This window comes from Nycticebus coucang, chromosome 2 (genome assembly GCF_027406575.1).
Source record: "Nycticebus coucang isolate mNycCou1 chromosome 2, mNycCou1.pri, whole genome shotgun sequence".
NCBI lineage: Eukaryota > Metazoa > Chordata > Mammalia > Primates > Lorisidae > Nycticebus > Nycticebus coucang.
Window position 1 is genome coordinate 172,579,301 of NC_069781.1, and position 14,516 is coordinate 172,593,816.

Below are 14,516 nucleotides of genomic sequence, written 5' to 3' on the forward strand. Positions count from 1 at the left end.
ATCAAATGTGTGACACGGGGTCCACGTGTTTCTAGTAACCCAGTAAGCTGGGTTAGAAATAATCAGAAAACTGATTATTGCCAGATAACTGAAATCTCCCAGTTTCTTTTAAGGCTTCTGGTTTTGTAACCACCCAGAGGTCAGAAATACAGCCTTTTATTAAAGCGTAGCCAGAGATGTTGAGTTGGTAGCATTTCTAAGACATTTTAGCTGAGACACTTAGATGCTACACGTAAGAATCTGTGAGGAGTGGGGAGGTCAGGTTATGACCATGAAATCAAGTGTCCACTTTGTCCATAGTTAACCTGGCCCTGAATTTTCTCTCAGATCCTATAGCCCAGAGCATTGTCACTGAGAAAGAGAGGATTTAGGGAAGACTTTAAGCCAAGTGCTTGTGCCAGCTGGCTGCTTTCCATACAGAGTTAGCGAGGTCCTCCCCCCACCCCATGAAGGTCACCAGTAAAGGTGTGAACTCCTCCATTCCTGAACAGCTAACAGTCAACTTGAGCATTCAGTCTTTATCTGTTTCATAAGAAATGTTGCTGATAGTTATTACCAGCATCAGATAAAACCATATATGAAAAATTTTGACTCAAAATTTATAGTAGATTCAAATCTTTACAACAGTATAGTTGACCCTTAAACACCTCAGGGGTTAAGGGTACCAACCTCCACACAGTCAAAAATTCACATATAACTTTTAACTCTCCCAAAACTTAACAAATAGCCCTCTGGTTACCAGCAGCCTTACCAATAGCATTAACAACTGATTAACATTAACAGTTGAATACCATGTTTTCTATGTTATATGTATTATATATTGTATTCATACAATAAAGTAAGGTAGAGAAAAGGAAATGTTACTAAAGCCAGGCAAGTGGGCTCATGCCTGTAACCCCAGTGCTTTGGGAGGCTGAGGTGGGAGGATCACTTGAGGAGGATTTCAAGACCAATCTGGGCAACGTAGACCTTGCCATCTACAAAAACATTAAATAATTAGGCACAGTGACACATACGTAGCTATAGTCCCAGCTACTCAGGAGGCTGAGACAGAAGGATCACTTGAGCCCAAGAGTTCAAGGCTGCAGTGAGCTGTGATCAGGCTACTCTAGCCTGGGAGACAGAGTGAGACCTTTTCTCTTTTAAAAGAAGAAAGAGAAGGGAGCAGGGGAGACAAGAAAATCATGAGAAAACATATTTACTATTCATTAAGTGGAAGTGGATCATCATAAAGGTTCTTCCTTCATCTTTGTCACCTTTGCACTGAGTAGGCTCAAAAGGAGAAGGAGGGGCTGCTCTCGCTGTCTCAGTGGTGGCAGAGGCAGAAGGAAATCCCACATACATAGACCCGTGAAGTTCTATGTTGTGTTGTAGAAGGGTCAGCTGATGTGCTGTATGAGGAAGTCCAGGCTGGGCAGGTAGGAATCATAGTCACAAGAGGGACTGGTTACGATAGCTACAGTTTAATGAATGAATGAGATTTCAACGGCAGGGGAATCTTCTTCAGTAGAATTTACATGGAGAAGTTTTGATCTGTTTTCAAAATGATTTCAATGAAAGGAAAATGGAAAAAAACTGAAAAATTGTTTGTGTTGTATGAAAAAAAATAGATGAAGGGATTAGGTTGCTTAATAGGGTTCACCTCAGAAGATTCTCAACTAGCATTCTCCAGTATGGATCCAATTCTGTATCAATTGAAACTCTTTGGGTTTATGAGCTGTCTGCACTTCCTTGCTAATAAAATGGCAGGATCTGTCTTGGTGCCTGTAGCTCAGCAGTTAGGGTGCTGGCCACATGTACGGGGGCCAGTGGGTTTGAACCAACCCAAGCCTGCTAAACAAACAAATAGCTGGGCGTTGTACCTGGCGCCTGTAGTCCCAGCTACAAGGGAGGGTGAGGCAAGAGAATCGCTTGAGCCCAAGAGTTTGAGGTTGCTGTGAGCTGTGATGCTACGGCACTCTACTGAGGGCGACATAGTGAGACTCTGCCTCAAAAATAAATAAATAATTAAAATGGCAGGATCACGCCAAAATGTGGAAACAGCCTAAATGCCCACCAACCCAGGAATGGATTAACAAGCTGTGGTATATGTATACCATGGAATACTATTCAGCCATTAAAAAAAATGGAGACTTTACATCCTTCGTATTAACCTGGATGGAAGTGGAAGACATTATTCTTAGTAAAGCATCACAAGAATGGAGAAGCATGAATCCTATGTACTCAATCTTGATATGAGGACAATTAATGACAATTAAGGTTATGGGGGGGTGCAGAAAGAGGGATGGAGGGAGGGGGGTGGGGCCTTAGTGTGTGTCACACTTTATGGGGGCAAGACATGATTGCAAGAGGGACTTTACCTAACAATTGCAATCAGTGTAACTGGCTTATTGTACCCTCAATGAATCCCCAACAATAAAAAAAAAAAGAAAAAAAAAATAATAAAATAAAATGGCAGGATCACAATACCCTGTATTCCCCTGGCACCAGGAAATAGCTGTTATTTTGGGTGGCATTTGGCAGGGCTTGTGTAGCATTAAGGAGGGCCACTCCACAGCTCACAAACAGCTGCCTTGGCCACAGGGAGGCAAAGTGGGCTCTGAGTGAGGGAGGGAGGTGCTGGTGACTGCAGGAATTCCTGCTGTGATGGCCCAGTCACATGGTTTAAAGGCTGTGTGGCAGAAGGATGTTATACTATTAGTCAAAGGCTGAATCTTCAGATGTCTTGATTCGGTGCTTCCCTATCCCCATTGTCCACTAGACCCACTTGAGAAAAAGTCTGAAAGAAAGTAAAACTCAAGTCAGGTGTCATGACCTCTTTTAAATGTTAACAGAGAGAGCCCTAGTAAGAGCTGGGAGTTGAAGGCTACGTGGTGAAAAGGCAGAATCTCAAGTGGCTTAATGAGATTCAGGTCTAGGTTCTGCCCATTTTGGCATCCTCCACCTTGACCCTGACCCCACACGACTATAGTCAGTGTTCGCGTGTGTTGTGGATGTGCTGGATTCGAGAAAACATGTCTTCCTGTTCTCCTCTCTTTCAGGTTTCAAGTGCCCCATTTGCTCCAAGTCCGTGGCTTCTGATGAGATGGAAATGCACTTTATAATGTGTCTGAGCAAACCTCGCCTCTCCTACAATGGTAAGGGCTTGGCCTGCCTCACCAGCCTCCTGAGCATCTGCTGGGGGAGCCTCCAGTTGAGGGTGGCTCTGCACAGTGAGTGTTTTCACCCTGGCTGCAGCAGAAATGCCTGAGTGGTGATGAGGAACTGGACTGTTTCAGGAAGCCTCAGTGCTCAAGTCAGAGAGGAAGAGGAGCGGGACAAGGAAGGAGGGCCCCAGGGTCAGGTCAGCCTGGGAGCCTCTCGGTTGCCTCATTAGTCCTCTTCCCTTCTACACCCTTGTTCCATGGACTTGGGATGGGGAGATACAGCTGCTGGTTCACCCATCATCCTTGATTGGTAGGCACTGAGGCAGTGGACTCACTCCAACAGAGGGGGGCCATAGACCCTACCGTCTCTCCTCAGGGAAGGGAATCTGTGTGCTAATGACATGCACAGATCACTGTCAAGTCTGGCCATTCCTTTGTCACTTTTAAATTCAGGCAGATACCTGAGAAAGCCTGTGACTGTCCACAGAAGAGAGCTCGAGGGAGTGAGTACAATACCGAGATACTTTTTTGATAATTTTTTTTTTTTTTTTTGAGACAGTCTCAAGCTATTGCCGTTGGTAGAGGTCCGTGGCATCACAGCTCACAGCAACCTCAAACTCTTGGGCTTAAGTGATTCTCTTGCCTCAGCCTCCCAAGTAGTTGGGACTATAGGCACCCACCACAATACCCAGCTATTTTTTGGTTGCAATTGTCGTTGTTTGAGCAGGCCTTGGCCAGGCTCGAACCCGCCAGCTTCGGTGTATATGGCCAGCACCCTACTCACTGAGCTACAGGCGCCAAGTTAATACCAAGATACTCTTTAGGGATTAAAAGTGCCAATAGAGGGATGCAGTGTCTCACACCTGTAATCCTAGCACTCTGTGGGGCTGAGGCCAGTGAACTGCCTGAGCTCAGGAGTTTGAGACCAGCTTGAGCAAGGCTGAGACCCCATCTCCACTAAAAAAAAAAAAAAAGAAAGAAAGAAAAATTCAGCTGAGCATGGTGGCATGTGCACGTGTAGTCCCAGCTACTAAGGAGGCTGAGCCAAAAAGATCATTTGAACCCAAGAATTTGAGGTTGCTATGAGGTAGGCTGATGCCACTATACACTAGCTAGGGCAACAGAGCGATATTCTGTCTCCAGAGGAAAGTGCCGATAGGCTGCCTTGCTGATCCACCAAAGCGTGTTGCCTCCTACTCTGGAGGCTGCCTCAGAGGTCAACAGGGAGTGCAGGTGGTAGACTCTCAGGGATTCTGTGTCACCCAAGTCACCCTAACGTGGCATCTCTGGAGACAAAATGAACATCAGCATCTGTCTGGAATTCTGTGGGTAAGGATTTGAAGTCCAGCTAATTAGAGTTTCAATCTCCCTCTACCATCCTCGGACAATGATCTTGGACAAATTGCTCAGCTAGCAGAGCCTTGATTTTCTGGTCCATGAAATGTGGATAACAATACTTGGTTTGGAACTGAGTAAGATTACATGTAAAACCCTTAGAGCTTGGTATACGGTCAGTGCTTAGGAAGTTACAGCTGCCGTCAAACATGTGAGACCATCCGTAGGTTCCTTTTTTGCAGTTTTTCAGGGTAGACCAACTTCCCCTCAACACAGCTCAGCCTGTGCTGCTGGGGCTCTCTGGTTTTCCATTCCTACATGTTCAGTTTGGTCCCCAAACCATTCATCAGAGAACTGCATCCTCCGTGAGACTAGGCAGTAGATCTGAGCAGGGGGCTGCCAACCCTGGGCTGGGCTTGCCTTTGGAGTTAGTAAAAAAGAGCTGAGATTTCCAAGAGAGTCTGAGGACAGGATCATTTAACCCTGATTGTTAACTCCAATCGTTTATCACCTACTGCTTTCTGGGCAGACTCCTCACAGACATCCTTGGGCTTCCCCCCTGCAGCCTCCTTCTGTCAGATGGGCTCATGGACTCTTCCCCCAGACATTAGCCTTGGGAGGGCTCATGATCCCACAGCCTTCCTAGGAAACTAACCAATCTGATCCCCTTGAGTCTCCCGAAAATCATCCTGCTTTTCTCCTATCTCTTAATTACTTGCTCAACCCCAAAGAGTCTGGATGCCAGGGGGCGTGTTACCTGCATGTCTCAGCTACCTGTAGCCTATTAACCTTTGCACAGGCCAAAAGACAAGCACAGGCAGGTTATGGCTCTGTCCCTGCCCCCAGCATTTCTTTCCCCTTTATTTGCTTCCTGGTATCTGGGAAGCCCCCTTTTTCCCCAGTGGACAGCCTTTCCTTTCCCCCTGGGCTGACTGTCACCGTGTCCCTGAATCTGTCGTCATGTGTTCATTCTGTCGAGGATGCTCACATCCAGCTTTGTCCCCATTAGGCATCTCTGCCTGGGACCAGGGGGGGAGAGGAGCCTTCCTTGCATCTCTCACAGCCCTCCTCAACTGCAGCCTCAAAAACTGTATTCACTACTTTCCCACATGTGTAGAGGCCTCATGAAGACCTCTTTTTGTCCCATGGGTTGCTGGAGAGGATTCTCTGTTGACACTGGCTTTGCTGTAGTAAAAACACAAAGAAGCCTCAGAGGGGCTTGGCCTAGGAGAACGTGGCTCTTGATGTCATCAGGGAGAACTTTGCAAGGGCAGCTGTGGAGGACAGAGTGCTCTTGGGGCCAAAAAGTGAGGAGTTACCTCATACATCCATGTGGAGAATACAGAAAGTGAGGGTCTCCAGCTCCTCTGCCCAAGAACTGCCTGGGACGGCCCCCAAGTGTCCCTATCCTCCTCCCTGTCAGCACTTGAGTACCTGGGGCTACCCATCCCTCTCTTCCCCAGTGTCAGCCTCAGAGAAGAGCCTGGGGGACCAGGCCAGGCCACTGCACCCAAGCACAGATTATCTGCAAAAACCACGCTGGGAGCGGAAGTTCCCTGAGGAAGGGGAGGTTGGCCAGCCAGCCTGAGGCATAACCACTGCTAGTGCTGTTCCCGCACTAGTGCTAGATTTTCCCTTGTGTGGAGAAGCCACCCTCTTAGGGGTGCGTATATGTCACTGTGTGGAAACTAGAGGCTTTAAACCCAAACCTCAGGTTTATGCAAAAGCCATTCCTTTACCACCAGCAACAAAGAAGGGGCAGTTGTCTCTAGTCCTCCCAGTGGACTTTGTCTGAAGGTGATGATGGTGCTTCAGAAACAGTAGCCCGTCCCTTTCTGGACACTGTTAAAATGAAAAGGAGGCTTTAGTGGCATGTTGGTCTTTCCTGAAGGCACACCCAGCCCTTCCAGATAAGGGGAAAGTGTTGGCCCCTGGGGTGGAAGTCTCCAGAGCATTGTAAGGGCCTGCTCCAGCTCAAACAAAGCCCAAGCCTTTTGTGGGGTGGGGGCGGGGAGCAAGGCCAAAGCTCTGAGTTTATTTTGTTTTTGTCAGTAACATGTTTATCCTTGATGTCACATCATCCCAACCTCACCTGCTTCACATTCTCTTTTCTAATTAAAAAAAAAAAAAGGTGAGGATACTTAAAGAGTCTATGAGAATTGCAGTCTTAGAACCAGGCTTTCTTAGATGTGGGAGAAAGTTCTCTTGCTATGTGAAGATTCACTAGAACTCCAGGTCCCTCCCGTAGAGACTTCACACACACATACACATATACCCACATACATACACATACCCACACACACAGTTCTGCAGTTGCTGGCACCAATTGGGGAAATTTTTAGAAAATTTATGGTGGTTATATAAGATGAAATTTAGTTAACCACCAAAGGAAAACGTAGGAACCTCCTAAATGAGGCGGATAGAGAGTAGTACTTTTCTTATTATGAGGGTTGGCCTGAGCGGCAGGTTGGAAGGCCTCCAGTAGCTGCCTGCCAGATTTAAAAAACACAACTTAGGAAAGGCGACTCGAGACTGAGACTCGTTTAACTGGTTCACCCAGTGCTCACGAGAAATTTGAAGACCAAAGACCAATGCCTTGTGCTCCAAGGGCAAGGCCCTGGTGGAGGAGGCTTGTGAATGCACTGAGCCCCTACTGGAGGGGCGAGTACTCAACGTTGTCCTCAAGAAGAGTGCCTTCCATGAGCAGCTCTGAACCTGCACTAGGGAGAGGTGTTGGAGCCCACTCTTATGGGTAAAAGAGGCCAGCTTTTCACTTCTATCCTTTTCCTACATCTCTCTTTGTGGCTGTTAGATTGGGGGACCTTGCTCTGAATAATACATGCTCAAATGTTTACCATGAAATTGCTTGGCTAGCAAAACAACCCTTGAGATGGGGACCTGACTTTGCTCTGAACAGAAGAGCATCAACGTCCTGTGAGGTCCAGCAGATGACCAGCTGTCTGCTGAAAGCTTGGGAGGCACTGATTCCAAGACCTGCCAGGGTCCTCGGCTTGGGGGTATTCTGGTGGGGCTGGCCTGTTTGCCAGCAATCAGCGCTGCTGTAGGACTTCCTCCCTCTGGTTTGCTCTGGGGCCAGCAAAGTTTCCGTGTCCCTATGCACAGCTTCCTTGTCCCTATCTTTGGGGTTTTGAAATGCTGAATGTCACACAAGCTTTTGTTAAAGGAGAGGGAAACCAGTTCCTTGTGGATCCCCTGAGCCAGTATGAACAGGTGCTTATTTGGTCTTCTGCTCTCAGAGACTCTGCGACCAGGATGGAAGAGTCCTGCCCTTTCTCTGCCTGGGGAGGCCAAGTCCCAGGGGTAGTTTGCCCAGCCCCATGTGCGGCCCTGCCCAGGGCTAGAGTCAGGCTGCAGAGGTGTCTGTCCTGATGCTCCTCCTGCTGGAGGGTAGAGAATGGGACAGCTACTCACCCAGGGCTTCTACCCCCTGCTAACAGCCAGGGCAGCCTGCAGGGCTTCACGCAAGTGGGAAAACTGGAACAGGTGGCTTTAGCCTGTTTAGTCCCCACAGGAGAGGGACAGGGACTGTGGGGAGGTGAGGAGAGCCTCTGTAAACGTGAAGTGCCCAGGCCTCCACTTTAGTTGGCCTACCCCCTGCCATCCTCAGTGCAGCCAACTCACCTAAACAGTCAGGTTGTAGCTCATAGCCTGGGGTGTTGGATGGGGTGCTGCTGGCAGGGATACTCTCTGCCCAATGTTTCCTCTATGCATGGAAGGCAGAGCACCCAGATTTCCCAGGAAGGGAGCCAACAAGTGTGGCATTGGTGGCACTGCCCTATCCTGCCCCCCAGAAGATCGGGCCAGCAGCTGCGCACAAGCTGAAGAGGCTGCAGAACCAGGCAGTCTTCCTCACTCAGGCTGGAAATGAGGCCAGGGGGCGGAGCTGGTGCTTCTGCGTCATTTGCCAGGGGTTCTCCCTCTGGCTCCCACCTTCTTTCTGTCTGGGGGCCTTAACTGCCACCAGGCACAAGGGGAGATGGATATGTGTATCCTGCTTTGACATCAGCCTTCCCTCCCTGCCAGGTGCAGAGAATGTGTCTGCAGCTATTTGGGCCTCCCCACCCCCTCCATGCTACCATCAGTGTTGGGGTCCTTCAGGGATGTGTTGCCAGCTCTCTGTAGGATAGTCTAAGCCTGGCCCGGTGGAGGGCAGGTGTTCACCCTGAGCACACAGGTTCCTCCACCCACCTCATGCCCTCACATACACATTCACAAAAAGAGAGAGGTGTGAAGCTGCCTGTGAGATGGGTGGTGTTTTCCAGCCCCAAGGGAAGGCAGCCATATGGCCTGGTCTTTTAAGGAAAGGAGGCAGGGTGGCAGGAGCTCAGGCTTGGGAGTGTGGCCACCTAGCAGCTGTATGTGCTTGTCCAGAGACACCTGCAGGATCTAGGATTCACTGAGATGTGTCTGCAGTTGCCCACGTATGGCTAGTCGGAAAAAGTGAGGGCTCTTTTTTCTCCTCCAAGATTTCGTTTCTTTGACAAATAGCAGCTGTCAGCAGCCTATGCCTGAATCTCAGAGAGGGAGCAGAAAATGCTGTCCCCTCCCACCCCCAGCCTGTCACAGGCGTCAGATCTCCTGCTTGGTTCCAGAGAGTTTCACCTCCCATTTGGGTTCGGTTCCCTGGTCCAATTAGAGGCACAGGCATTAGCACCACCCTTGGCCGGGCCAAAGGCACTTGCAGACTCCCCCTTGGGCAGTGACATTGATTGGCTTTGCACACTGGTACCAGGAAGCCTGGGAGGGGCTTGAGAGGCAGTAAGAGAAAGGTAGGACCCAGAAGGGAGAAAGTTCAGCTTTACTCTGTGTTCTCATCAACCAGCATTTGTTGAGCCCCTCCTCCTGGTGGAATGGGGGGTGCCAGTGCCAAGGGACCTTTGAGTCTGTCACACTGTGACCTGAGCTTGTGTGGGCCTGGACTTTGTGCTGTGAAGCCTCTGACTGCGGGCAGCAGATGAGTGTGGCTGCCGGTGGGACCCAGTGATAGACAAATCTCAACTCCAGCTATTTCCGTTCTCTGCTGGGACCCCAAGGACTTCTGGAGCTGCTGGTTCCTGTAGCTCCGGAGATTGGGACAGGAAGTTTTGCTCAGCCCACTCAGACCTCTTGCTGGATATGTTTCCACGGGGAATAATGCTGCTCCTTGGGCCAGGGCTACATGTGGGCACTGCTGGTTTCCCATGCTGTTGGAGTCCGAGTCTCTGAATCCTCCCCATCCCTAGGAACCGCCAGGTGGCCTTTTGCAGCCAGTGGCTCTTGGTCTCAGTGAAATGTGCTCCCTGCCATGTGCCAGGCTGGCAGGGCAGCTTGCACGTTTCAGTTCTCCCCACTGGTGTGCAGACCAGGCCAGCTAATGAGGCACATCTGTACTGTACATAAAACTGCTCTGTGGAGTGGTAAGGCTGGCTGCACCCAGCCATCTGTGCTCAAGCCTGAGCCCCTTAGCACGTAGGCCTCCCCCACTAGGACAAGAAGTGTCAGTCTTGTGTCCTTCTCCGTTCCCCTTCCCTAGTGATATTCAGAGAGAAAAGAGGAGAGTCAAGTCTGGTCTTGTTGAAGAAGAGAGCCCCGCTTCCTGCCTCCCCTACCCTCAGTCTGTCACCTCTGGTGGCCCCATGTACCTCCTGGAGTGGACTGCAGACTGAGGTGCAAGAAGCTGTTTGGGACCCAGAGAATTCTAACTACTACTTTGGGCTCATAGCTGAGTTACAGGTCTGCCGGGGGCAGAGGGGGGAGCAAGGGGAAACTGCTTTGGAATCAGCCGTAGTCGTGCTCTGAGGAGGTCCTCCTTCAGTGTGGAGAGGAGAATTTGAAAGGGAGCTAAGGCCTGTAACAGAACCCTTCCTGGTAGCCAGGAAGGCAAGAGGGGCTTTTGCAACCCAAGTGTGTGGAAACTTAATTATCAAATTGGTTCTATCTTGTGCTTTTCCCTCAGGGTTCGTGATGAGAGGTTTTAAGTCATCATGGCCTTCTGGGCCATGAAGAATCCTAAATTTATGGGCTCCAGGTGTTTCTCTCTCCACCAAAATCAGGGGACACACACAACAATGAGGAAGGTCACATGAGCAGAGGGTCCCAGTCCCATACCACCACCCCTGTTAGCCCTCTGGACAAGTTTGGTGTGTGACTTCTCTGGGCTTCATATTCTTTTCTTTTTTTTTGCAGTTTTTGGACGGGGCTGGGTTTGAACCTGCCACCTCCAGTATATGGGGCTGGCACCCTACTCCCTGAGCCACAGGCGCCGCCCCTGGGCTTCATATTCTTATTAGCAAAATGCAAATAGCACTGTATGCCCTGCCTAGCTGGGAAGATTCTGAAGCTCAAAGGCAAGGCCCACAGACCCTCAGTATGTGTCATTGGCAGCATCTGCCCTCTGCAAGCTCTCCTCTCTTCACTTCCTGACCCCGCTCTCTCGATATTTCTCCCATAGTTCTGAGAACTTCTTTGTAACCTTTGGCTCTCATCACCACTTTCACCTGCCCTTCAAATATTAGCATCAACCTGAGTCTGTTTTCTGTTGCTTTTGGGTTCAGTCCTAATTTTCTTCACGTTAGTCTCTATCCCGCGTGTGCACTGTCACCCGTGCCTGTGTTCCACACCCCAGATCTAGACTTCAGCACATCTTGGAGGTCTCCATCAGCATACCAAGTCAACACCTCTCACCCAACTGAATTTGCCACTTCCTTCCCGTGCCTGTCCTCCTAGATTCCCTCTTAGTGACAGGTGCCTGCTGTTTGCTCAGCTGCCCTCAGGGACTTGGTCTCAGCAGCCTCCTGGCCCCAGGTGCCTCTGCACCTGCCATAGCAAACTTCTTATATTTCCCAGGTGTGTGAGGCTGTCCCTTTGCCCAGAGTCTGTCTCTCCCCACCCAGTTTCACTCATCCTCATCATCACCTTCTCCAAAGCATTCCCTGAACAGTCCCCACCCCGATCAGGTATCTTTTTCCATACCCCTCATAGCTGGGCCTTTACGTCATAAGACTGCCTAGAAATTACCGTGCTGTGCCTCTTGGTTTTCTCGTTTGGCCTCCCCTACTAGTCCGTGAGCTTCTTGCATCCCGAGACTGGCTTATTTCCTCTGAGTCGTCAGTACACAGTGTCATAGAGAATAAGGGGCTGACTCTGTCCCTGTTCTGCTCAGGAGTTTCCAGCTGTGGCTTTGCAGGGCATCCCCATAGGCAGTAGCTTCCTTCTATTCATTCTTTTTTTTGGGAGGGGGGAGGGGATCTTTTTTCTTTCTTTTTTTAAAATTGAGATGAAATTCATATATAGCATCAAATCAACCATTTTAAAATGAACAACTTGGTAGCATTGAGGACATTCACAGTGTTCTGCAACTACCACCTCCATCTGGTTCCAAACATTTCATCACCCCAAAAGAAAACCCCTGGCGTGATTCCACTTACATGAGGTAGCTAAAATAGTCAACTGCGTAGAAGACTGGTGGTGGCTAGGGGCTGGAGGGCGAGGAAAGGGGAGAGTTGCTGATGGATAGGTATACCATTTTAGTTACGCAAGAGGAGTAAGTTCTAGACATCTGTACCATATAGTGCCGACCATTGACAATATTCTTGTACACTTAAAATTTAAAGAGGATATTCTTACTACAATAAAATAACATTTTTTAATGAGGGGGAGAAAACTCCTTCCTCATTAAGCTGTCACTCGTCATTTCCTCTGCCCCAATCCCTGATCATCTTTCTGTCACTATGGATTGGTCTGTTTTGGACGTTTCATATAAATGGATTCATTCCATAAGTGGCCCTTATATCTGGCTTCTTTTACTTAGCATGGTATTTTTGAGGTTCATCCCTCCCTTTTCTTGGCTGAGTAATATTCCTGTGTGTTTATACCACATTTTCTTTATCCATTCATCAGCGGTAGACATTTGGTTTCTACTTTTTGGCTATTATCAATAATGTTGTTGAGCTTCTCGTCTGAGTATCTGTTTCTTCCCTCATTCTTGCTTTGTGCCACTCTTCCCCTTGCCATATTTTCCAAACCAGAATCAGTATACCTGGCACTATATATGTTTAGGTGACCAGTCTATTAAGGGAAACAGCTTGCCTCATGCTGCCTCTGCTTCCTGTCTGTCTTTCTCCAAGACTTTTTCATCCTCTGTCACCTGGGCTTTTGGTTAATCCTATCTTGCAATTAATCCCCCGCCCCCTTTTTTTTTTTTTTTTGAGACAGAGTTTCAAGCTGTAGCCCTGGGTAGAGTACCGTGGCATCAGCTCACAGCAGCCTCAAATTCTTAGGCTTAAGCGATTCTCTTGCCACAGCACCCAGCTATTTTTTGCTTGCAGTTGTCATTGTTGCTTAGCAGGCCCGGGCTAGGTTCGAACCTGCCACCCTAGATGTATGTGGCCAGCACCCTGCCAACTGAGCTATAGGCGCCACCGAAATTAATCCCCTTTTGCCTTTGGGTAATTGATGTGTGGTGCACACATCTTGTGTCCACAGTGAGGGTCTTAGATCAAGGTCCTTCTTGGACTTGTGTGTTCTGCAGAGCCTGGCAGAGTTGGGACCATCCAGGCAGTCCCAACTAGTTCCTAGTTCCCAGGCTTGCTTTGTGCCACCTGTCCACTGGTGACTAACCCCTCACATTCTTCCCTGTCCCCCTTTACAGATGATGTGCTGACTAAAGATGCGGGTGAGTGTGTGATCTGCCTGGAGGAGCTGCTTCAGGGGGACACGATAGCCAGGCTGCCCTGCCTGTGTATCTATCACAAAAGGTATGAGGGACTGCCCCATCCCAGCCTTCTTATTGCCTTCAGCTGGGATACAAACTCTCCTCCCATCTCGGGCTCTGAGTGGGGTCAAGGCAGAGGCCCAGGATGCTGTGTGCTGATGGGAAGGTGTGACCACTGGATGTAGAGTCAGAGCTTTGCTCTGGTTTGGAGGCTTGGATGGTGGGAGCCCCACAGGTACAGAGGATGTCCTTGGAAGGTTGGTTCTCCCTCTGCCTCCCTGAGCCTTTCCTTCCTCCAGGGGCCCCTCTGTACCCAGGGTGTCAATGTCAGTCTGGGCAAGAGGGGCTGTGTGGAGGGTTGCCCTGCCCTGCACGCATCCTCTCCAGAGGCCCAGGAGGCAGGAAGAGCCACTGCCTGTACAGATGCTATAGTAGCTGGGCCCAGATCTGTCCTCAGGCTCCAGCCTGAACCTTGATCTTGTTTCCAATTGGAAAGAAGACAACTCCTTGCCTGAAACAGGTGGACACTCTGTGCTTCCTGTGGCCACCACCTGCTCTCTAACTCCCCAAGCCCAGGACTTCTTCCTGATACACAGGCATTTCAAAGCCTGACTCTTAGGGCTCCACAGGGGTAGCCCTGCCCTGCATGAGATGTGGCTGGTACAGAGGAGACCCAAAGCAGACCTGGGAGAGATTCTTGGTCTGGGTCCCAGTACAGAGCTGTGCAATGTCCCAGGGAGGCACTAACCAGAACCAGAAAAGGAAATCTTTGGCCCTGGGGAAGAATTATGCAAATTATCTGTCTGGTTCCTGTCTTTGAAAATGCCCAGATGTTGGTTTACAAATCGGGAACCTATCTTGGGGCAATCTCTGTTCCCTCTTCAGTGCAGACAGTCCTTTGCTGTAAACACCGTAGGCCTCACTTCAACTTCCTCCCTAGCCTGCTTTCTTGGCTCCCCCCACCCCCACCTTCTTCAGGGAGGACTAGATTCCCTTTGATCTGCTAGAGCTTGGGGCTCCTGAGAGGTCACTTGCTGAGAGCCCAGGAGTGGACTTGCTCAGGACCCATGGCCATCCTGCCCTTCAAGCCATGTGATCACTGGCTGCTCTGCCTGGTCCACCTGCCCTCATCTTCTCATGGTGACTGTTGCCTCCTCCTGAGCTCCATGAACATAAGGCCTGGGTTCCTCTCAAGGCCACTCTCCCCTTCCTGCAGCACCAGATCCCCCGAGCCCACACCTGCCACTGCCTCCTCTGAGCCAAGATCAATCTTGGTGTTCTCTCTTTCTGCTTCAAAAAGTAGGTGTCCAGAGACATGATTG

General features: G+C 49.6%; 1 protein-coding gene across 2 annotated transcripts in view; it reads left to right on the forward strand.

The window, feature by feature from the left end:
- ZNRF1 (zinc and ring finger 1) overlaps positions 1-14,516 on the forward strand; it is a 104,228-nt gene that overhangs the window by 87,301 nt on the left and 2,411 nt on the right. For both annotated transcript variants that reach the window (XM_053608164.1, XM_053608159.1), the window contains exons 2-3: positions 3,042-3,137; positions 13,132-13,237. In XM_053608164.1, coding sequence (XP_053464139.1) covers positions 3,042-3,137; positions 13,132-13,237 — 202 coding nt within the window. The remainder of the gene's footprint in view (positions 1-3,041; positions 3,138-13,131; positions 13,238-14,516) is intronic.